At 40.0% G+C, this 15439-nt stretch overlaps 1 protein-coding gene across 2 annotated transcripts in view; it reads right to left on the reverse strand.

Moving 5' to 3' along the window:
* dennd1b (DENN/MADD domain containing 1B) overlaps nt 1-15439 on the reverse strand; it is a 298030-nt gene that overhangs the window by 48942 nt on the left and 233649 nt on the right. For both annotated transcript variants that reach the window (XM_048538856.2, XM_048538855.2), the window contains one exon: nt 8408-8509. In XM_048538856.2, the coding sequence (XP_048394813.2) occupies nt 8408-8509 (102 nt within the window). The remainder of the gene's footprint in view (nt 1-8407; nt 8510-15439) is intronic.

The raw sequence follows: 15439 nt of genomic DNA on the forward strand, positions 1-15439 counted from the left end.
TACCATTCTTCACAAACTTCTGAGCTCAATCAGTCTGCTACAAGAACATGCAAATCAATGGTCAAATAATTGTAGAAAAAGTATTTCAGAAACACAGGTGCATATTATCCTCAGAATTTAGGATAATTTTGTTTTAGCACAAGCTTCTTCAGAAAAATGTGCAGGGAATCAGAATTGCAGCAATGTTTCCCAGACTATGCCCTTGTAATCAAGTAGAAAAACTAACCAGCAATGCAAGAAAGGATCTTTAAAAGTTAATTGAATGGCTGGACACCCCAAAATGCAATTAAGTGCAAGCTCATGAACAGAGGTCCAGCTTTTTAAAATATAACTCAAATGTACAGGAATAAGGCAGATTAATAATCTGCAGGAACATACTTGATGCTATTACAGAGGCAAATTGCAGGAAACTTATGACTAACAGTACTAATGTCTTTAGTCTGTTTTTGTTTTAAATTTGAAGGCTTTTACATCTGTCCACAAATTGTTGTCCAGATTGGTCACTTAGGCAACTGACGGCGCATGGCCATCAGAAATAGAAACAGGGGAAGGCTATTTGGCCCCTGAAGGCTATTCCATCAATTCAATAAGACTATGGCTGTTCTGGCACTCCTTACATTACCTTTCCTGCCCTCTCTGCATAATCCCTGATCTAGAACCTAAACATGCGTCACAGCTTTAAATATATACAAGGACTCAGCCCCATAGCTCTCTGTGGCATAATTCAAATCTCTGACAGAAGAAATTCCTCACCACCTTGCTCTTAAATTGGTGCCCCTTATGTCCTCAGGTTCTAGACACTTCCAGGAGGGAAAACAACCTCTCAGCGTTTATCCTTTCATGCCCCTTAGGAATGCTACATGTTTCAATGAGATCAGCTCTCATTCTTCTAAGCTCCAGCGAGTGGAGTCCCAGCCTGTTTAGCCTTTGTTCACACCACAATCCCTCCTTATTGAGATCCATCCCATGAATCTTGTCTGAACTGCCTGAAATGGAATAATGCATTTTTAAATACAGGTACCAAAACTGCTCGCAGTTCTCATGATGTGGCCTCACCAGCACATTGTACAATTGCAATCGGACTTCCCGACTCAAATACACCAAGCCCCTTGAAATAAAGGCCAACACTCCATGAGCCTTTCTGATTGTCTGCTGTACCTGTGTGTTAGCTTTACGCGCTTTGCGCACAAGTATCCCCAAGTCCCTTGGCGTTGCAGCTTTCTGCAGTTTTTCTCCATTTAAATAGTGCTCTGTTCTTTTGTGGTCACTTCCAAAATGAACAATTCCATATTGTCTGATATTATCATCCATTTAGAAACTTATTTCCCCCTTACCTAATCTATGAATCTCTCTCTCAGCTATGTGTATCCCTCTCAAAACCTGCATTTGCACCTATTCCTGCAAACCATGCACATGCTACATGCACAATTTTTGGGACGTATCAGTATAGCGAAGTAACAAAATGATTTCCTCCTGATGTCATTTTTTTTGCATAAAAGGACTATTCCCTCAAAGTCTGCTATGTCAGGTTTCCACTGTGTCCTGACAAACAATTCCCAGACACATCCCAGAAACATTCAGCTGGATATTGGAAAATCCATGCCACTAACACAACACAACAGCACACACACATTAGACAGGGGAAATGAGGCCAAAATTGATAATAATTTGAAGATATGTGTAAGAATCACCATATGTCAGTCATGAAGAGTGACTGGTGGAATGGTCATAGCTGAATAGTTGATTTCAAGATTCTTGACATGGTAAATCTTGAAATCCTTGGGTTCAGTTTTGGTTTGGTTGGCTTGCTGGCTTCTAGCGCTCACGGGAAGTCTTTGACCTGCAACACTGGTTTACTTTGCTGGTTCTTTCATTGGGACTTTCACAAAATATTAGTGCTTGAACCCTAGCCATAAGTAAGTGCCTACGCCACTGGCACACACAAACACTCAGCTAATGAGCACATTGTCTTCCACTAGCACACACAGACCAGAATTGAGATGGTTTTCAACTTCTGATACTGTGCATCTTTGAAAGGAGAAGGCACAAAACATGCCTCTTTCTCAGACTAAGTGATAATGGGAACTGCAGATGCTGGAGAATCCAAGATAATGAAATGTGAGGCTGGATGAACACAGCAGGCCCAGCAGCATCTCAGGAGCACAAAAGCTGACGTTTCGGGCCTAGACCCTTCACCAGAGAGGATCTTTCTCAAACTGTTGTCTTTTCTCCTGTTTGAGTTCACAGTCTGAGGAGATAACCCTTACAGCTCAACATGTACTGCCGTGCTCCGCATTTGAGTCCGTGTCTTCAACACTTCCTTGTCACCTCATTAGGTTTGACATTCTGGAGATCTCTCCCTTTCTCTTTCTCTGCCGACTGCTGGTGTACTTACATTCATGGTCACTTTGGTTATATCAATCCCCTCTTTTAAAACAAAGCGTTGGAACTCAAATTTGATATGACTATTGAGATTACAACCTGGGGTTGTGACATGCCAAACCTTTATAAATATTGATTAGATTTCAGCTGGAACATTGTTTAATTCTGAACACCAAAAAGGTGAAAAGTTCAAGATATTACAGAGAGAATTACTGGAAAAGATACTATATACACACGGTACTTTAGCTAAGTGGGAGAAGTTTGGAATACAATCAGAAAGTGCTGAATGAAATCAGCAGGTATGGAAGCATCTGTGGAGAGAGAATGAATTCATGTTTCAAGTCTGATATTGCTCTTCGTCAGATCATAAACACTCAAAACATTAACTGTTTTTCTCTCGCCACACATGCTGGCAGATCTGCTGGCTTTTTTATTTCAGATTTTGACCATCCACAGTATTTTGCTTTTACTAAAGAGATATTTGGGTTGTTTCTTTCTCGAAGGGGGTGGTTAACAGGGCAGCTGTGTAAGAAATGACGACTGATTTTGGTGCAAAAAGAATACTGAAATTGCTTTGAGTGGCAGAAGACACAGATCTAAAGTCACGCTCAAAAGAATCAGAATTGACATGAGGAGACAACGTTCCTTCCTTACAGACGAAGTTCTGGGAATGCACTGAAAGGATGCTGCAAACAGATTCAACAGTCATTTGCAGAAGGAAATTGGAAATACCAGAAGGGGAAAATTTAAAAGGCTACTGGAAGAATGAGGGAACGGGATGAATTAGATGGTTTTGTGACAGATGTGACACTGTGTGAGCCAAGTATTTCCTTCGATGCTACATCATTCAATTATGCTAAAACAGATATTGAATGGAGCATTTTTTTTTGAAGAAAGCATGTATGTGAGAGAAATGATGGCTTTTCAGCTGTAGTTTATGTTGCTGCTTCAATTCTGAATACACTTACAATTTTCACACCAGTCATTTTTAGAACAGCTTGTGATGGAGCCCACAAGGGAGCAGGCTATTCTGGACTTAGTGCTATGTAATGAGCCAGATTTGAGAAAAGACCTTAATGTAAGGGAGCACTTAGGAGGCAGCGATCATAATATGGTAGAGTTCAGTCTGCAGTTTGAAAGAGAGAAGGCAAAATTGGATGTAATGGTGTTACAGTTAAATAAAGGTAATTACAGGTGCATGAGTGAGGAACTGACGAAAATTGACTGGAAGCAGAGCCTAGCGGGGAAGACAGTAGAGCAACAATGGCAGGAGTTTCTGGGTATAATTGAGGACACAGTACAGAGGTTCATCCCAAAGAAAAGAAAGATTATCCGGGTGGGGGGGGGGGGGGGGGGCGGAATTAGACAGCCATGGATGACAAAAGAAGTCAAGAAATGCATCAAAGAACAAGAGACAGCCTATAAAGTGGCCAAGAGCACTGGGAAATCAGAAGCTTGGGAAGGCTACAAAATCAAACCAAGGATAACAAAGAGAGAAATAAGGAAGGAGAGGATCAAATATGAAGGTAGGCTAGCCAGTAATATTAGAAATGATAGTAAAAGTTTCTTTCAATACATAAGAAACAAACGAGGGGCAAAGGTAGACATTGGGCTGCTCCAAATTGATGATGGAAGGCTAGTGATGGGAGATAAGGAAATAGCTGAAGAACTTAATAAGTACTTGTATCCCAACAATTAAGGAGAGTCAGGGGGCAGAGTTGAGTACGGTAGGCATCACTAAAGAGAAAGTGCTAGAAAAGCTAAAGGGTCTAAAAATTGATAAATCTCCTGGCCCCGATGGGCTACATATTCGAGTTCTGAGCGAGGTGGCTGAGGAAATAGCGGAGGTGTTGGTTGTGATCTTTCAAAAGTCACTGGAATCTGGGAAAGTCCCAGATGATTGGAAAATTGCTGTTGTAACCCCCTTGTTTAAGAAAGGATCAAGACAAAAGATGGAAAATTATAGAGCGATTAGCCTAACCTCGGTTGTTGGTAAAATTCTAGAATCCATCGTTAAGGATGAGATTTCTAAATTCTTGGAAGTGCAGGGTCAGATTAGAACAAGTCAGCATGGATTTAGAAAGGGGAGGTCGTGCCTGACAAACCTGTTAGAATTCTTTGAAGAGGTAACAAGTAGGTTAGACCAGGGAACCCCAGCGGATGTTATCTATCGAGACTTCCAAAAGGCCATTGATAAGGTGCCTCAAGAGAGGCTGTGAGTAAGGCGTGGGCCCATGGTGTTCAAGGTGAGCTCCTGTCTTGGATTGAGGATTGGCTGTCTGACAGAAGGCAGAGTTGGGATAAAAAGCTCTTTTTCGGAATGGCAACCGGTGACAAGTGGTGTCCTGCAGGGTTCAGTGTTGGGGCGCAGCTTGGTTCACTTTATATATTAATGATCTGGATGAAGGGACTGGGCGCATTCTGGCAAAGTTTGCCGATGATACTAAGATAGGTGGACAGGTAGGTAGTACTGAGGAGGTGGGGAGGCTGCAGAAAGATTTAGACAGTTTAGGAAAGTGGTCCAGGAAATGGCTGATGAAATTCAACGTGAACAAATGCGAGGTCTTATTCTTTTTTCCAAAGTGCACAGGCATGAGCTATTTTCTAAACGGTGAGAAAATTCATAAAGCAGAAGTACAAAGAGATCTGGGGGTGTTAGTCCAGGATTCTCTAAAGGTTAACTTGCAGGTAGAGTCCGTGATTAAGAAAGCAAATGTAATGTTGTCATTTATCTCAAGAGGATTGGAATATAAAAGCAGTGATGTGCTTCTGAGACTTTATAATGCTCTAGTTAGGCCCCATTTAGAATACTGCGTCCAATTTTGGGCCCCACACCTCAGGAAGGACATACCGGCGCTGGAGCACATCCAGCAGAGATTCACATGGATGGTCCCTGGAATGGTAGGTTTAACGTACGACGAACGGCTGAGGATCCTGAGATTGTATTCATGAGAGTTTAGAAGGTTGAGGGGAGATCTAATAGAAACTTATCAGACAATGCATGGCTTAGAAACGGTGGATGCTGGGAAGTTGTTTCCGTTAGGCAGGGAGACTAGGACCCGTGGGCACAGCCTTAGAATTAGAGGGGGCAAATTTAGAACGGAAATGAGAAGACATTTCTGCAGTCAGAGAGTGGTGTGCTGGTGGAATTCATTGCCACAGAGTGCAGCGGAGGCTGGGACGTTAAATGTTTTCAAGGCAGAGATTGGTAAATTCTTGATCTCGCAAGGAATTAAGGGCTACAGGGAGAGTGCGGGGAAGTGGAATTGAAATGTCCATCAGCCACGATTAAATGGTAGAGTGGACTTGATGGGCCGAATGGCCTTACTTCCATTCCTATGTCTTATGGTCTTATTAAGTCAAAGGAAGTCACAAAATCATTGAGTGGAGCAGATGGAGGAACACAATTTGGAGGAACCAACTGAATCATATTTAACATCTACAAAGATTGTTTGAAAAGTTGTAAGTCATCACTGCGCAATGCATGCTGTCACTTCCACTCACCTAACTTTTCATAGCCTCTTACATCCGTCAATGTTGACAGGCATCATGGGCTGGATTTTCATTTTGTTGGTGGGAGCCAAGATTGGGGGGCCAATTCAGGTTCCTACCCTGTACGGTGTTTCCCAGACACTCCCACCAAGGGGTGAAAGAATGGCCAATTAAATGCTTTTCTTAGGCCATTGTTATTTTTAATTTCCTGGTTGTGACTTTGACAGCAGTCCTTCAATGGGATGGTCATTGGCCACACCAATGGCCTGGACATGTTCTGAGCTCAAGTCTACTGCCTAACTCCGTCAGCCTACAAACAGAGCCTAACACAGATCCCTTCCTACCATTAAATTGATCTACATTGGTTGGTAGTAATCCATTATCTGACTCAACCTCTAAAAATAGCTTGGGGTTGTCTTCATGGTGCCAGTCTGAAGCAAAGGTTGACATTGGCAACCTGTGGGTCTTCTAGCCTCCGAACTCAAGCTTGCCTGAAAGTTCAGCTCTTGAAATGCATCAGCGAGCCAAACATCACATTCCACCTTTCCCAGTTCTACCAAACTATTTCCATCTCAAAACCTACAAGGTCACAGACACTGACGTCACAGTGATGTCTACTTATGGATGCCCACTTCCCCACTGAGAAGGGCCACTTATGCTGACCAGATACCTCCTCTTAGCCTCCAACAAAAATAGAACTTGCTGGAGGAACTCAGCAGGTCTGGCAGCATCTGTGGAGAGAAAACAATGCCAATGTTTCGGGTCCCGGGGCCTTCTTCAGAATTTCTCTGAACCCATCCTATTAGCATTTTCCCCTTGTACCTTTATCTTGTTTCCCATTAAATGCATTTATATTGATCCCTCAACTATTCAAAGAACAAAGAAAATTACAGCACAGGAACAGGCCCTTCGGCCCTCCAGGTCTGTGCCGATCAAGATCCTCTGTCTAACCCGTCATTTATTTTCTAACTGTCTGTGTCCATTTGCTCCCTGTCCATCCATGTACCTGTCCAAATATATCTTAAAAGATGCTGACGTGCCTGCGTCTACCACCTCCGCTGGCAACGCGTTCCAGGCACCCACCACCCTCTGTGGAAAGAACTTTCCACGCATATCTCCCTTAAACTTTCCTCCTCCCACTTTGAACGCATGACCCCTAGTAATTGAGTCCCCCACTCTGGGAAAAAGCTTTTTGCTATTCACCCTGACTATACCCCTCATGATTTTGTAGACCTCAATCAGGTACCCCCTCAATCTCCATCTTTCTAATGAAAATAATCCTAATCTACTCAACCTCTCTTCATAGCTAGCACCCTCCATACCAGGCAACATCCTGGTGAACCTCCTCTGCACCCTCTCCAAAGCATCCACATCCTTTTGGTAATGTGGCGACCAGAACTGCACACAGTACTCCAAATGCGGCCGAACCAAAGTCCTATACAACTGCAACATGACCTGCAAACTCTTGTACTCAATACCCCGTCCAATGAAGGAAAGCATGCCATATGCCTTCTTGACTACCCTATTGACCTGCGTTGTCACCTTCAGGGAACAATAGACCTGAACACCCAGATCTCTCTGTTGATCAATTTTCCCTAGGACTTTTCCATTTACTGTATAGTTCACCCTTGAATTTGATCGTCCAAAATGCATCATAATATGAACTCCATCTGCCATTTATCTGCCCAACTGTCCAGTCTATCTATAGTCTGCTGTAATCTCTGACAGTCCCCTTCACTATCTGCTACCCCACCAATCTGTGTCATCTGCAAACTTGCTGATCAGGCCACCTACACCTTCCTCCAAATCATTTACATATATCACAAACAACAGTGGTCCCAGCACAGATCCCTGTGGAACACCACGGGTTACAGGTCTCCAATTTGAGAAACTCCCTTCTACGAGTACTCTGTCACCTGTTGCCCAGCCAATTTTTTTATCTATCTAGCTAGCACACCCTGGACCCCATGTGACTTCACTTTCTCCATCAGCCTGCCATGGGAAACCTTATCAAATGCCTTACTGAAGTTATTCAGCTGGTTGCAAATTCTACATTCTAACCAGTTGCCTAAAATCTCTATTATAACAGGTCTTATACTTTAGATCATAAAATGTGAGGCTGGATGAACACAGCAGGCCTGCTGTGTTCATCCAGCCTCACATTTTATTATCTTGGAATCTCCAGCATCTGCAGTTCCCATTATCTCTTATACTTTAGATCACCTGCTTTGGATTCTTCCACCAATACAAGTATCATTTGCACACTACAATAGCAAACCTTTTCATAAAACCCTCTTCCAAGCTACCACTCAGCCTCTGCTTATCTCAGAGAAATTCTTACCTAGTATTTCCTAACCATTACAACCTCTCAATCCTAGACTGATCCTTGCAAATCAGTATTCAATATTCTAGTTTGAGACATATCCATATTATGTTTATGTATGTACAGAAACATATTAGTATAAAATATTGAAAAATAAATCTTTCCCAGCAACATATCCACAACATTTTTACATGTATACAAAATTTTCACCTGTTTGAAGAGCTGAAGTTGTACTGCATTTTGAAGAAACTGTTTCATAGTGCTGGACCGATGTGCAACGTAGCTCTCCTCGCAAAATGTAATCGGCTCTCCCTGAAATGAAACAATATTTACCAGATTAAAGACAGGACACGACCCAAGTACATTTTTTCTCCTAATCATTAGTTTTCTAATGCTATTTATTACACTGATCAGCATTGAAGAATTGAAGCAGGAGTGCGCGTTACAACTGGAATAGACTACGAGAGCAAGTTTTTATTTTAATTTGTTAAACACAATGGACAAAGTCTTTTTGTTAAAATTCTAACCATCTGTTGACTCTTGCCCAGCACACCTCATGTTTTCCATGGTGTTCCCACCCCAATCAAGTTGTTCATTCTCTCGCCAGGTTATAGTCTCACTTGGAGCTTTTGCTCAATGCTACCTCACTCAGGCAGACCTGATCTATGCCTGAGCCCTGACACAAACTAGTGCTTGGCTGACAGGTGGAGCTCACATCCTCTGCCTGACTCGATCCTCTCTTACCACGAAGCACACAAAGTGCATTATTAACTGGTATTTTAACTCTGCCTGATCTACTTCACCATAATCATCATGCTTGAAGAATGTTCCACTGCCCACATTGCTGTTCCAAAGACATCAACCATTTTAGCACATATTAGGGGTACATTTCCTCCATACTGTTTAGGATTGATGATCCTCTGTTTGATACCAACTTGGTATCTCTCAAAAAACGAATAAATATAAAATGCTTGACAACGACTCCATTAGAAAGAAAATACTTGGTCAACAACTATATTTATTGGTGCATACAGGCACAGAATCTCATTTTAAAGCATGGTCTAGTTTCTTGACAATAGCAACTAGGCTAATAAGTACTGGATATCATTCCCTGTTCTTGTGTTGTTTCATTCAAAGGGTATTTGGATACAATTATTGCTGAATCAGAATGGGGTGTCTAAGATTTTATGGGCTTTGGTTTCAACGTATATTTTCACAACCGATCATTTTAACAGTTAATATTTCAATTTACTTGGTTCAGGCCATTTTCCTGTGAAGCATTTTTCAGTCTATTGATGCAAAATAGAGAGAATATCCAAAGTACTTGGAGGGCAAAGACCAGAGCACATCTGTGAAGAAAATACTAATACAATAGAAGCCTACTGTATATATCAGAGATATGCCACATGTTCTAGAAGACAAACTTGTACTCCATCAGCAGCTTACTAACAACAGCAAAATTTAGCGTCACAGCAAGTGTTAGCTTTCCATTCCATTTACAAGAGTATTTGTATGTCATAATGCATAAACTCTATTGATAATATTTATGAATAATGTTAGCTACAATAACATTTATATGTCTGTCATAAACCATTAACTTTCTGCCTGCTAAATTTTAAGCTAGTGCTGCAACGGTAGTAGATTCGCCAACTTTGCCTGCAACGGTAGTAGATTCGCCAACTTTAGGTACATTTAAGTCGTCATTGGATAAGCATATGGACGTACATGGAATAGTGTAGGTTAGATGGGCTTGAGATCGGTATGACAGGTCGGCACAACATTGAGGGCCGAAGGGCCTGTACTATGCTGTAATGTTCTATGTTCTATGATCATGCCAGAATGCATGACCAAATTGGACCAGTGAGAACACCAAACTAATTATAATGCATTTGGTAAGGAATTGCATCAAACAGAATTTTTACCACCATTTTACAAATTACTAGGGAGTACAGATATCACAAAGATACTGTAAACTCTTAAAATGATCAGTGTGAACATGACAGTTTCACCAAGTATATTAACAAAACAATTTATTTTGTAAATGAAAAGGAAGCCTACATGGGACATCAGGCACAAGCTTCATATTCTGGAAATGTAGTCTACTTGCATTAGGCGACGTACTACTTTCTGAGGAAAAGTAGCAAATGTTTGGTACCTTATCGCAAAGCATTGATATTGATGAACACTGTTAGCTACATTCACATTGATTTATTAACAAACAATTGAGTTTTGACTGGAAAACTGAAGCAATCTAATGGTCTAGTTATATATTTTTGAAAGAGCTGCTGCCAATTATGACTTTTTGTATACCAACAAAATACTGAATATTCAATAAATAATACAAAGGAGAAATAAACTAAACCAGGAAGATTTTAATTTGGATGTTGTAAAATGATCATCTGTAAATACCCTGAAACACAGCTAAATGAATTGGACACCCTCATACATCAAATACCCTCTACATGAAACAACTATTCAGATAATATACACACCTTTTAATGTCCTTGAAATGCAAATTTAAACACCATACAAGGTAAAATACATAAAAATAGGATTATAAAGAATTCTTTTAATTGTAATGTTTATTCATGGCACTTTATAATAAATCATTACAAAAGCTCATATTTCTGTCAGGTAGTCAAGACCATGCTAATAGAATGGAATCTGCAAGGACTCTCCAGAGATGAGTTTTGATAGCTTGCTGTACACAAAGGACAAATACTGCGAGTCATTGCAGAACAACACAAAAATCCACCTTTAATGTTCATAGTGCTTCATGAAAACACAGAGAAATCCATGTTAAGAACAATTCTAACCGCAGCTCCGGATGTCCCTCTGGTCTAGCAAACAAATTGTTACAAATCAGGCAGAATTTTTTCAATCCATCTTATCAGATACCGCTAAATCCCCAAAGCACAGAATTATCTTTTGTAGTCGCTGTGGTCCAGGATTACAAGTATGTGTCCATTTTACTTCAGTGGGATAAACTAAACAAGTTGCAATTCAGTACTCATTACTGATTCAGGGCATTAGATCATGGCAATTCTTCTGCTGCCATGTTTAAAAGAAGTAGATTGTGCAGTGCAAAGCTGCAATAAAACCATTCAGAGGGACACAGGAACAGAGGTAGGCCATTCAGTCCATTAAGCCTGCCCCACCATTTAATATGGTCATGGCTGATCATCTATTCCAATGCCTGTTTCTCCACACTACCCTCTTACAATTGAAATTTTGATATCTGTCAATCTCCAGTTCAAACCTAATCAATGATCCAACTTCCACCGATCAATGCTGCAGAGATTTTCTAAGATTCACAAACCTCTGAGTGAAAATTATTAATGCTGATTCTAAGTACCATCTCCTGGACTACAATCATGGGAAACTCTATACTTGCATTCATCTGTATATCCCTTTAGTATTCTATAAGTTTTAATCACATTAACTCTTGTTGTTAAAAACTCTAATGAGTACATGTCCAATGTGCTCAATCTCTCTTTAAAGGACAGTCCTGCCCTTGTCTTTAATGCCTTCAGTGATTCTGCATATGGGTACACAGAATAAGGAGCTGATTGTGAATTGAGGACTTCTTTCGTCACTATGTTAATGGTGACGAGGTGATTGATGCAGTAGACTACCAATGAGTTTATGCAGCTCTATTACTGCTGCTAAACTGACATATTGGTATTTAGTAGCACTGTGTCATCAAGTTATTACAGCAATAAGGCATCCCGGGAACAAGTCTGGTGACTTATATGTCTGAACATACATTACATGAACTCTATGGCAATAATATTCTAAGGTAAAGGAACCAACACTGTACAGAATTCACCTAATGTTCTTTGTTATTGCTGTACATAAATACTCTTATGATAAAGGTTAACATAACATTAGCCTTCCTAATTCCTTGCTGTATCTGCATATTAACCTTCAGTGACTTATTGCCGAGGAGATCCAGTTCTCTTCATCCATCTTTAGTTCCTAAACTCTGACCATTAAAAAAAACACACTGTGGATCTGTTCCTCTTACCAAAGTGAAAAACCTAATCTTTCCACACTAGATATACTACCTGCCTCGTATTTGTCCATTCAGTGAGTCTGTCCAAATGTTCTTGAAGTTACTTTGTTTCTTCCTTATAGCATACATTTTCATCTAGCTTTATGTTACATGTAAACTTGGTTGTATCAATTGGACGATTCGTGTATCGATGACAATAGCAACTCCTCCTCCCCTCTACATCATTTATTTAGGTCCCTAATGACTGCTGATTCACTATATTCTGTTAAAAATTCATTGATAAACTAATTCAGTTATTGAACAGCTAAGTGGCTTTTGATTTTCCACACAAAAAGGGTTAAATTTGAACTCTTTCCCGAAGCATGTAAATGTAATAGCTTTTAAAAAAACCCTGAAAATTAAAGCAGGGTGTCGGGAATGTATTAAGCCATAGAAAACCTCTCACGAGTAATCCTACAGAGGTATGAGCAACCACTTTTTGATGCCAGATGACATGGGGTGGTGCTGACTATGATATGATTGCACCATGTTTTGAATGTGAACTGTGCACAGGAACTTCATCAATGAATGAATGTTAGGACTTCCAAGATACAAAGAATTGAGAAGGAGAACAAGGTGCATTTCTTTTTTCAAAAAAAAAGGAAAGCTAATGGAATTTTAAGCATCTGTTTTAATAAAATGTAGAAGATCTGAGGAAGATGATTTTGATGCTTTGGGAACATTCCAACACACTTACGTCGGGAAAGCTCCCCTAAGGCAGTAAAATATCCCAAGTCACTTCACAGGGGCATTATCAAGCTGAGTTGTTTCAAAATGGAAGCAGCTAGAATGCCTTGAATGATCCTGCACGTGGCTACACAGAATAAGAAGCTGATAGAGACCCTGGAAGTCCTGAATTTGCAGTGTTAATAATGATGAGATGATTGACGCTTTGATGATTACTGCTGCTAAGCTCACCTTGTAGCATGAAGTTATTACATCAATAAGGCACTTCTGATATGGAACTATTTTGATGTCGAAGTAGCTTAACATCAACTTAACCTTATACTTTATTTCAACAATGCAGTATAAATTAATTATTATGAATGATTTGTAAACCATCATGGTTAACAGAATCAAAAACAGAAGTGGAAAGCTCAGCAGGTCTGTCCGCATCTGTGAAGAAAATCAAGAGTTAACATTTTGGCTTTTAGGTTTCCTCTGAACCGTTCTGAGGAAGAGTCGCTGGACCCCAAATGTAAACCATGGTTTTTCTTCACAGATGCTGCCAGACCCACTGAGCTTTTCCAGCAATTTCTGTTTTTGCTCCTGATTTACAGCATCTGCAGTTCTTTCAGTTTTTATGATTAACAGAATGTTTTTCTGGCAGATATTAAAAATAAAGCTGTAGATATAAAATAATTCTCAACAAAATGCTTGTTGCAATAAGTAGATTAAAATAGTCCAAAACAGAAAGCTTTGATAACAGTATTTTCTAAAAAAACATATTCCTTTCTCAGTTTAAAATTGAGACAGCTATATCAAAGAGAGCAGAGACTGATCCTCAAAATGGAAACATTCAAGTTTGAAGTGTGTCAGTCTTATGAACACAGACAATGCCCCTTTAATCTTTGAAAGGATGAAAACTTTACATGTTGTAACATTCTGATACAAATGGATACATTCTTTGGCTGTGTTTCAGAGTACTGGCAGTTAATAGCACTGGGAATAACTGCTGCCAACAGCGATTAAACATGACTTCTTTCCCCATTGAGGAATTCTAAAATGTTGTCAGTACAAACTCTGGGCTGTAGATCAGGTTATTTAAAAAAAAATCATTAAAAGCAAACCACAGTTAGTACTTTTCTCCACTTCTAAATTTGGGATATCAATGGTTTGCAATCAAACCCACTACCCTGGAGTGGAAATGAAAGCTGAAAACCATACTCAAACAGAATCACTATATGACCATTAACACTATCAGCGTTTTTAGTCGAGCAAACACGATGGGGGGAATAAGATAAAGTCGTGTGATGCATTGATACAGCATGCTGTGCATTCATCATTTGGATTCATATCTGCATGAACCGACAGGCTCACGAGATGCAGGGTATAAACATGTTAAACTGCTTCGATCATGTCTTAGTGTGATTTCGTAATATTAAGTTCACAGCAATTCATGAAACAAACTCATTCAGAGGCCACAAGAATGGCTGATATTTGGACAAAGAAATGGAATTTAAGTTTGGTCTTGACTGTGAGAAAAGTAGAGGGGTGGTTAGGTAAGAACATCCTGAGCGTCTTCTCCAGGTTGGTTAAAGCCAGGGACACCAATAATGGGTTGAAAAAGGAATGTTCGGATAAGCAAGAGTACTAGGCAGACAGAGGCCAGATATGCATCATAGCTAGTCAAGGGTCCGTCTGTTCTCAAAGCAATCAACCTGGACCAAACTGTAACTCCCAAAAACAAAAACTGCTTACAACCAAGGTCTGAAACTCATGGAAAATCAGAGATTGTCAGAACAATCATTTCTATCAGATCTCCTTTAATACCAGACAAGTCCCAGCTCTGCACTTTACACATTAAGTCAACAGGGAACCTTCATGGCATACATGGCTCTACGGAATTACACAAGGACACTACTAGCTTTACCTCACTTCACCCTTGCTGCTTTTGCAGATCACTTTAAATCTATGCCCACCTCTTGTTCTTTTTACAAGTGGGAAGACATTTGCTCTGCCTACTTTATCCAGCCTGCTCATGATTTTGAAAACCTCAATCAGATCTCCTCTGAGCCGCCTTCTTTTCACGGAGAACAGTCCCAATGTCTTTGAACGACCTTCAAAACCATTCCTAGCAGTTCCTAATTCCTGGAATCATTCTTGTAAACTGTTTCTGTACTCTCTCTCCTTCCTATATTGTTGTACTCGGAACTGTACAGCTAGATTGTAGTCCAGGTTAATTTAAAGCCTTACTCTCAATAATGCCATGAATGCAAAAAGACCTTATTCCCGAACTAGTTAACAAGGTTTTGAACTGTCAATCTTCACTAAATAAAATGTGGTTAAAGTATATTCCATAAGTAGAAGTTGGAAGTACAGGTAACAGAATTATCTTTTTGCTTTGTGCACTTTAAACAAATTGCGAGTGACATTAATCTGATCCATTGACCAAAAAATATGAAATGCATCATAAAACAAGACGATTCTGAAATTCTGGCAACTGCAATTCCATTTTTTGGTTAAAA

The sequence above is a fragment of the Stegostoma tigrinum genome, chromosome 8 (assembly GCF_030684315.1).
Source record: "Stegostoma tigrinum isolate sSteTig4 chromosome 8, sSteTig4.hap1, whole genome shotgun sequence".
In the NCBI taxonomy this organism is placed as follows: domain Eukaryota; kingdom Metazoa; phylum Chordata; class Chondrichthyes; order Orectolobiformes; family Stegostomatidae; genus Stegostoma; species Stegostoma tigrinum.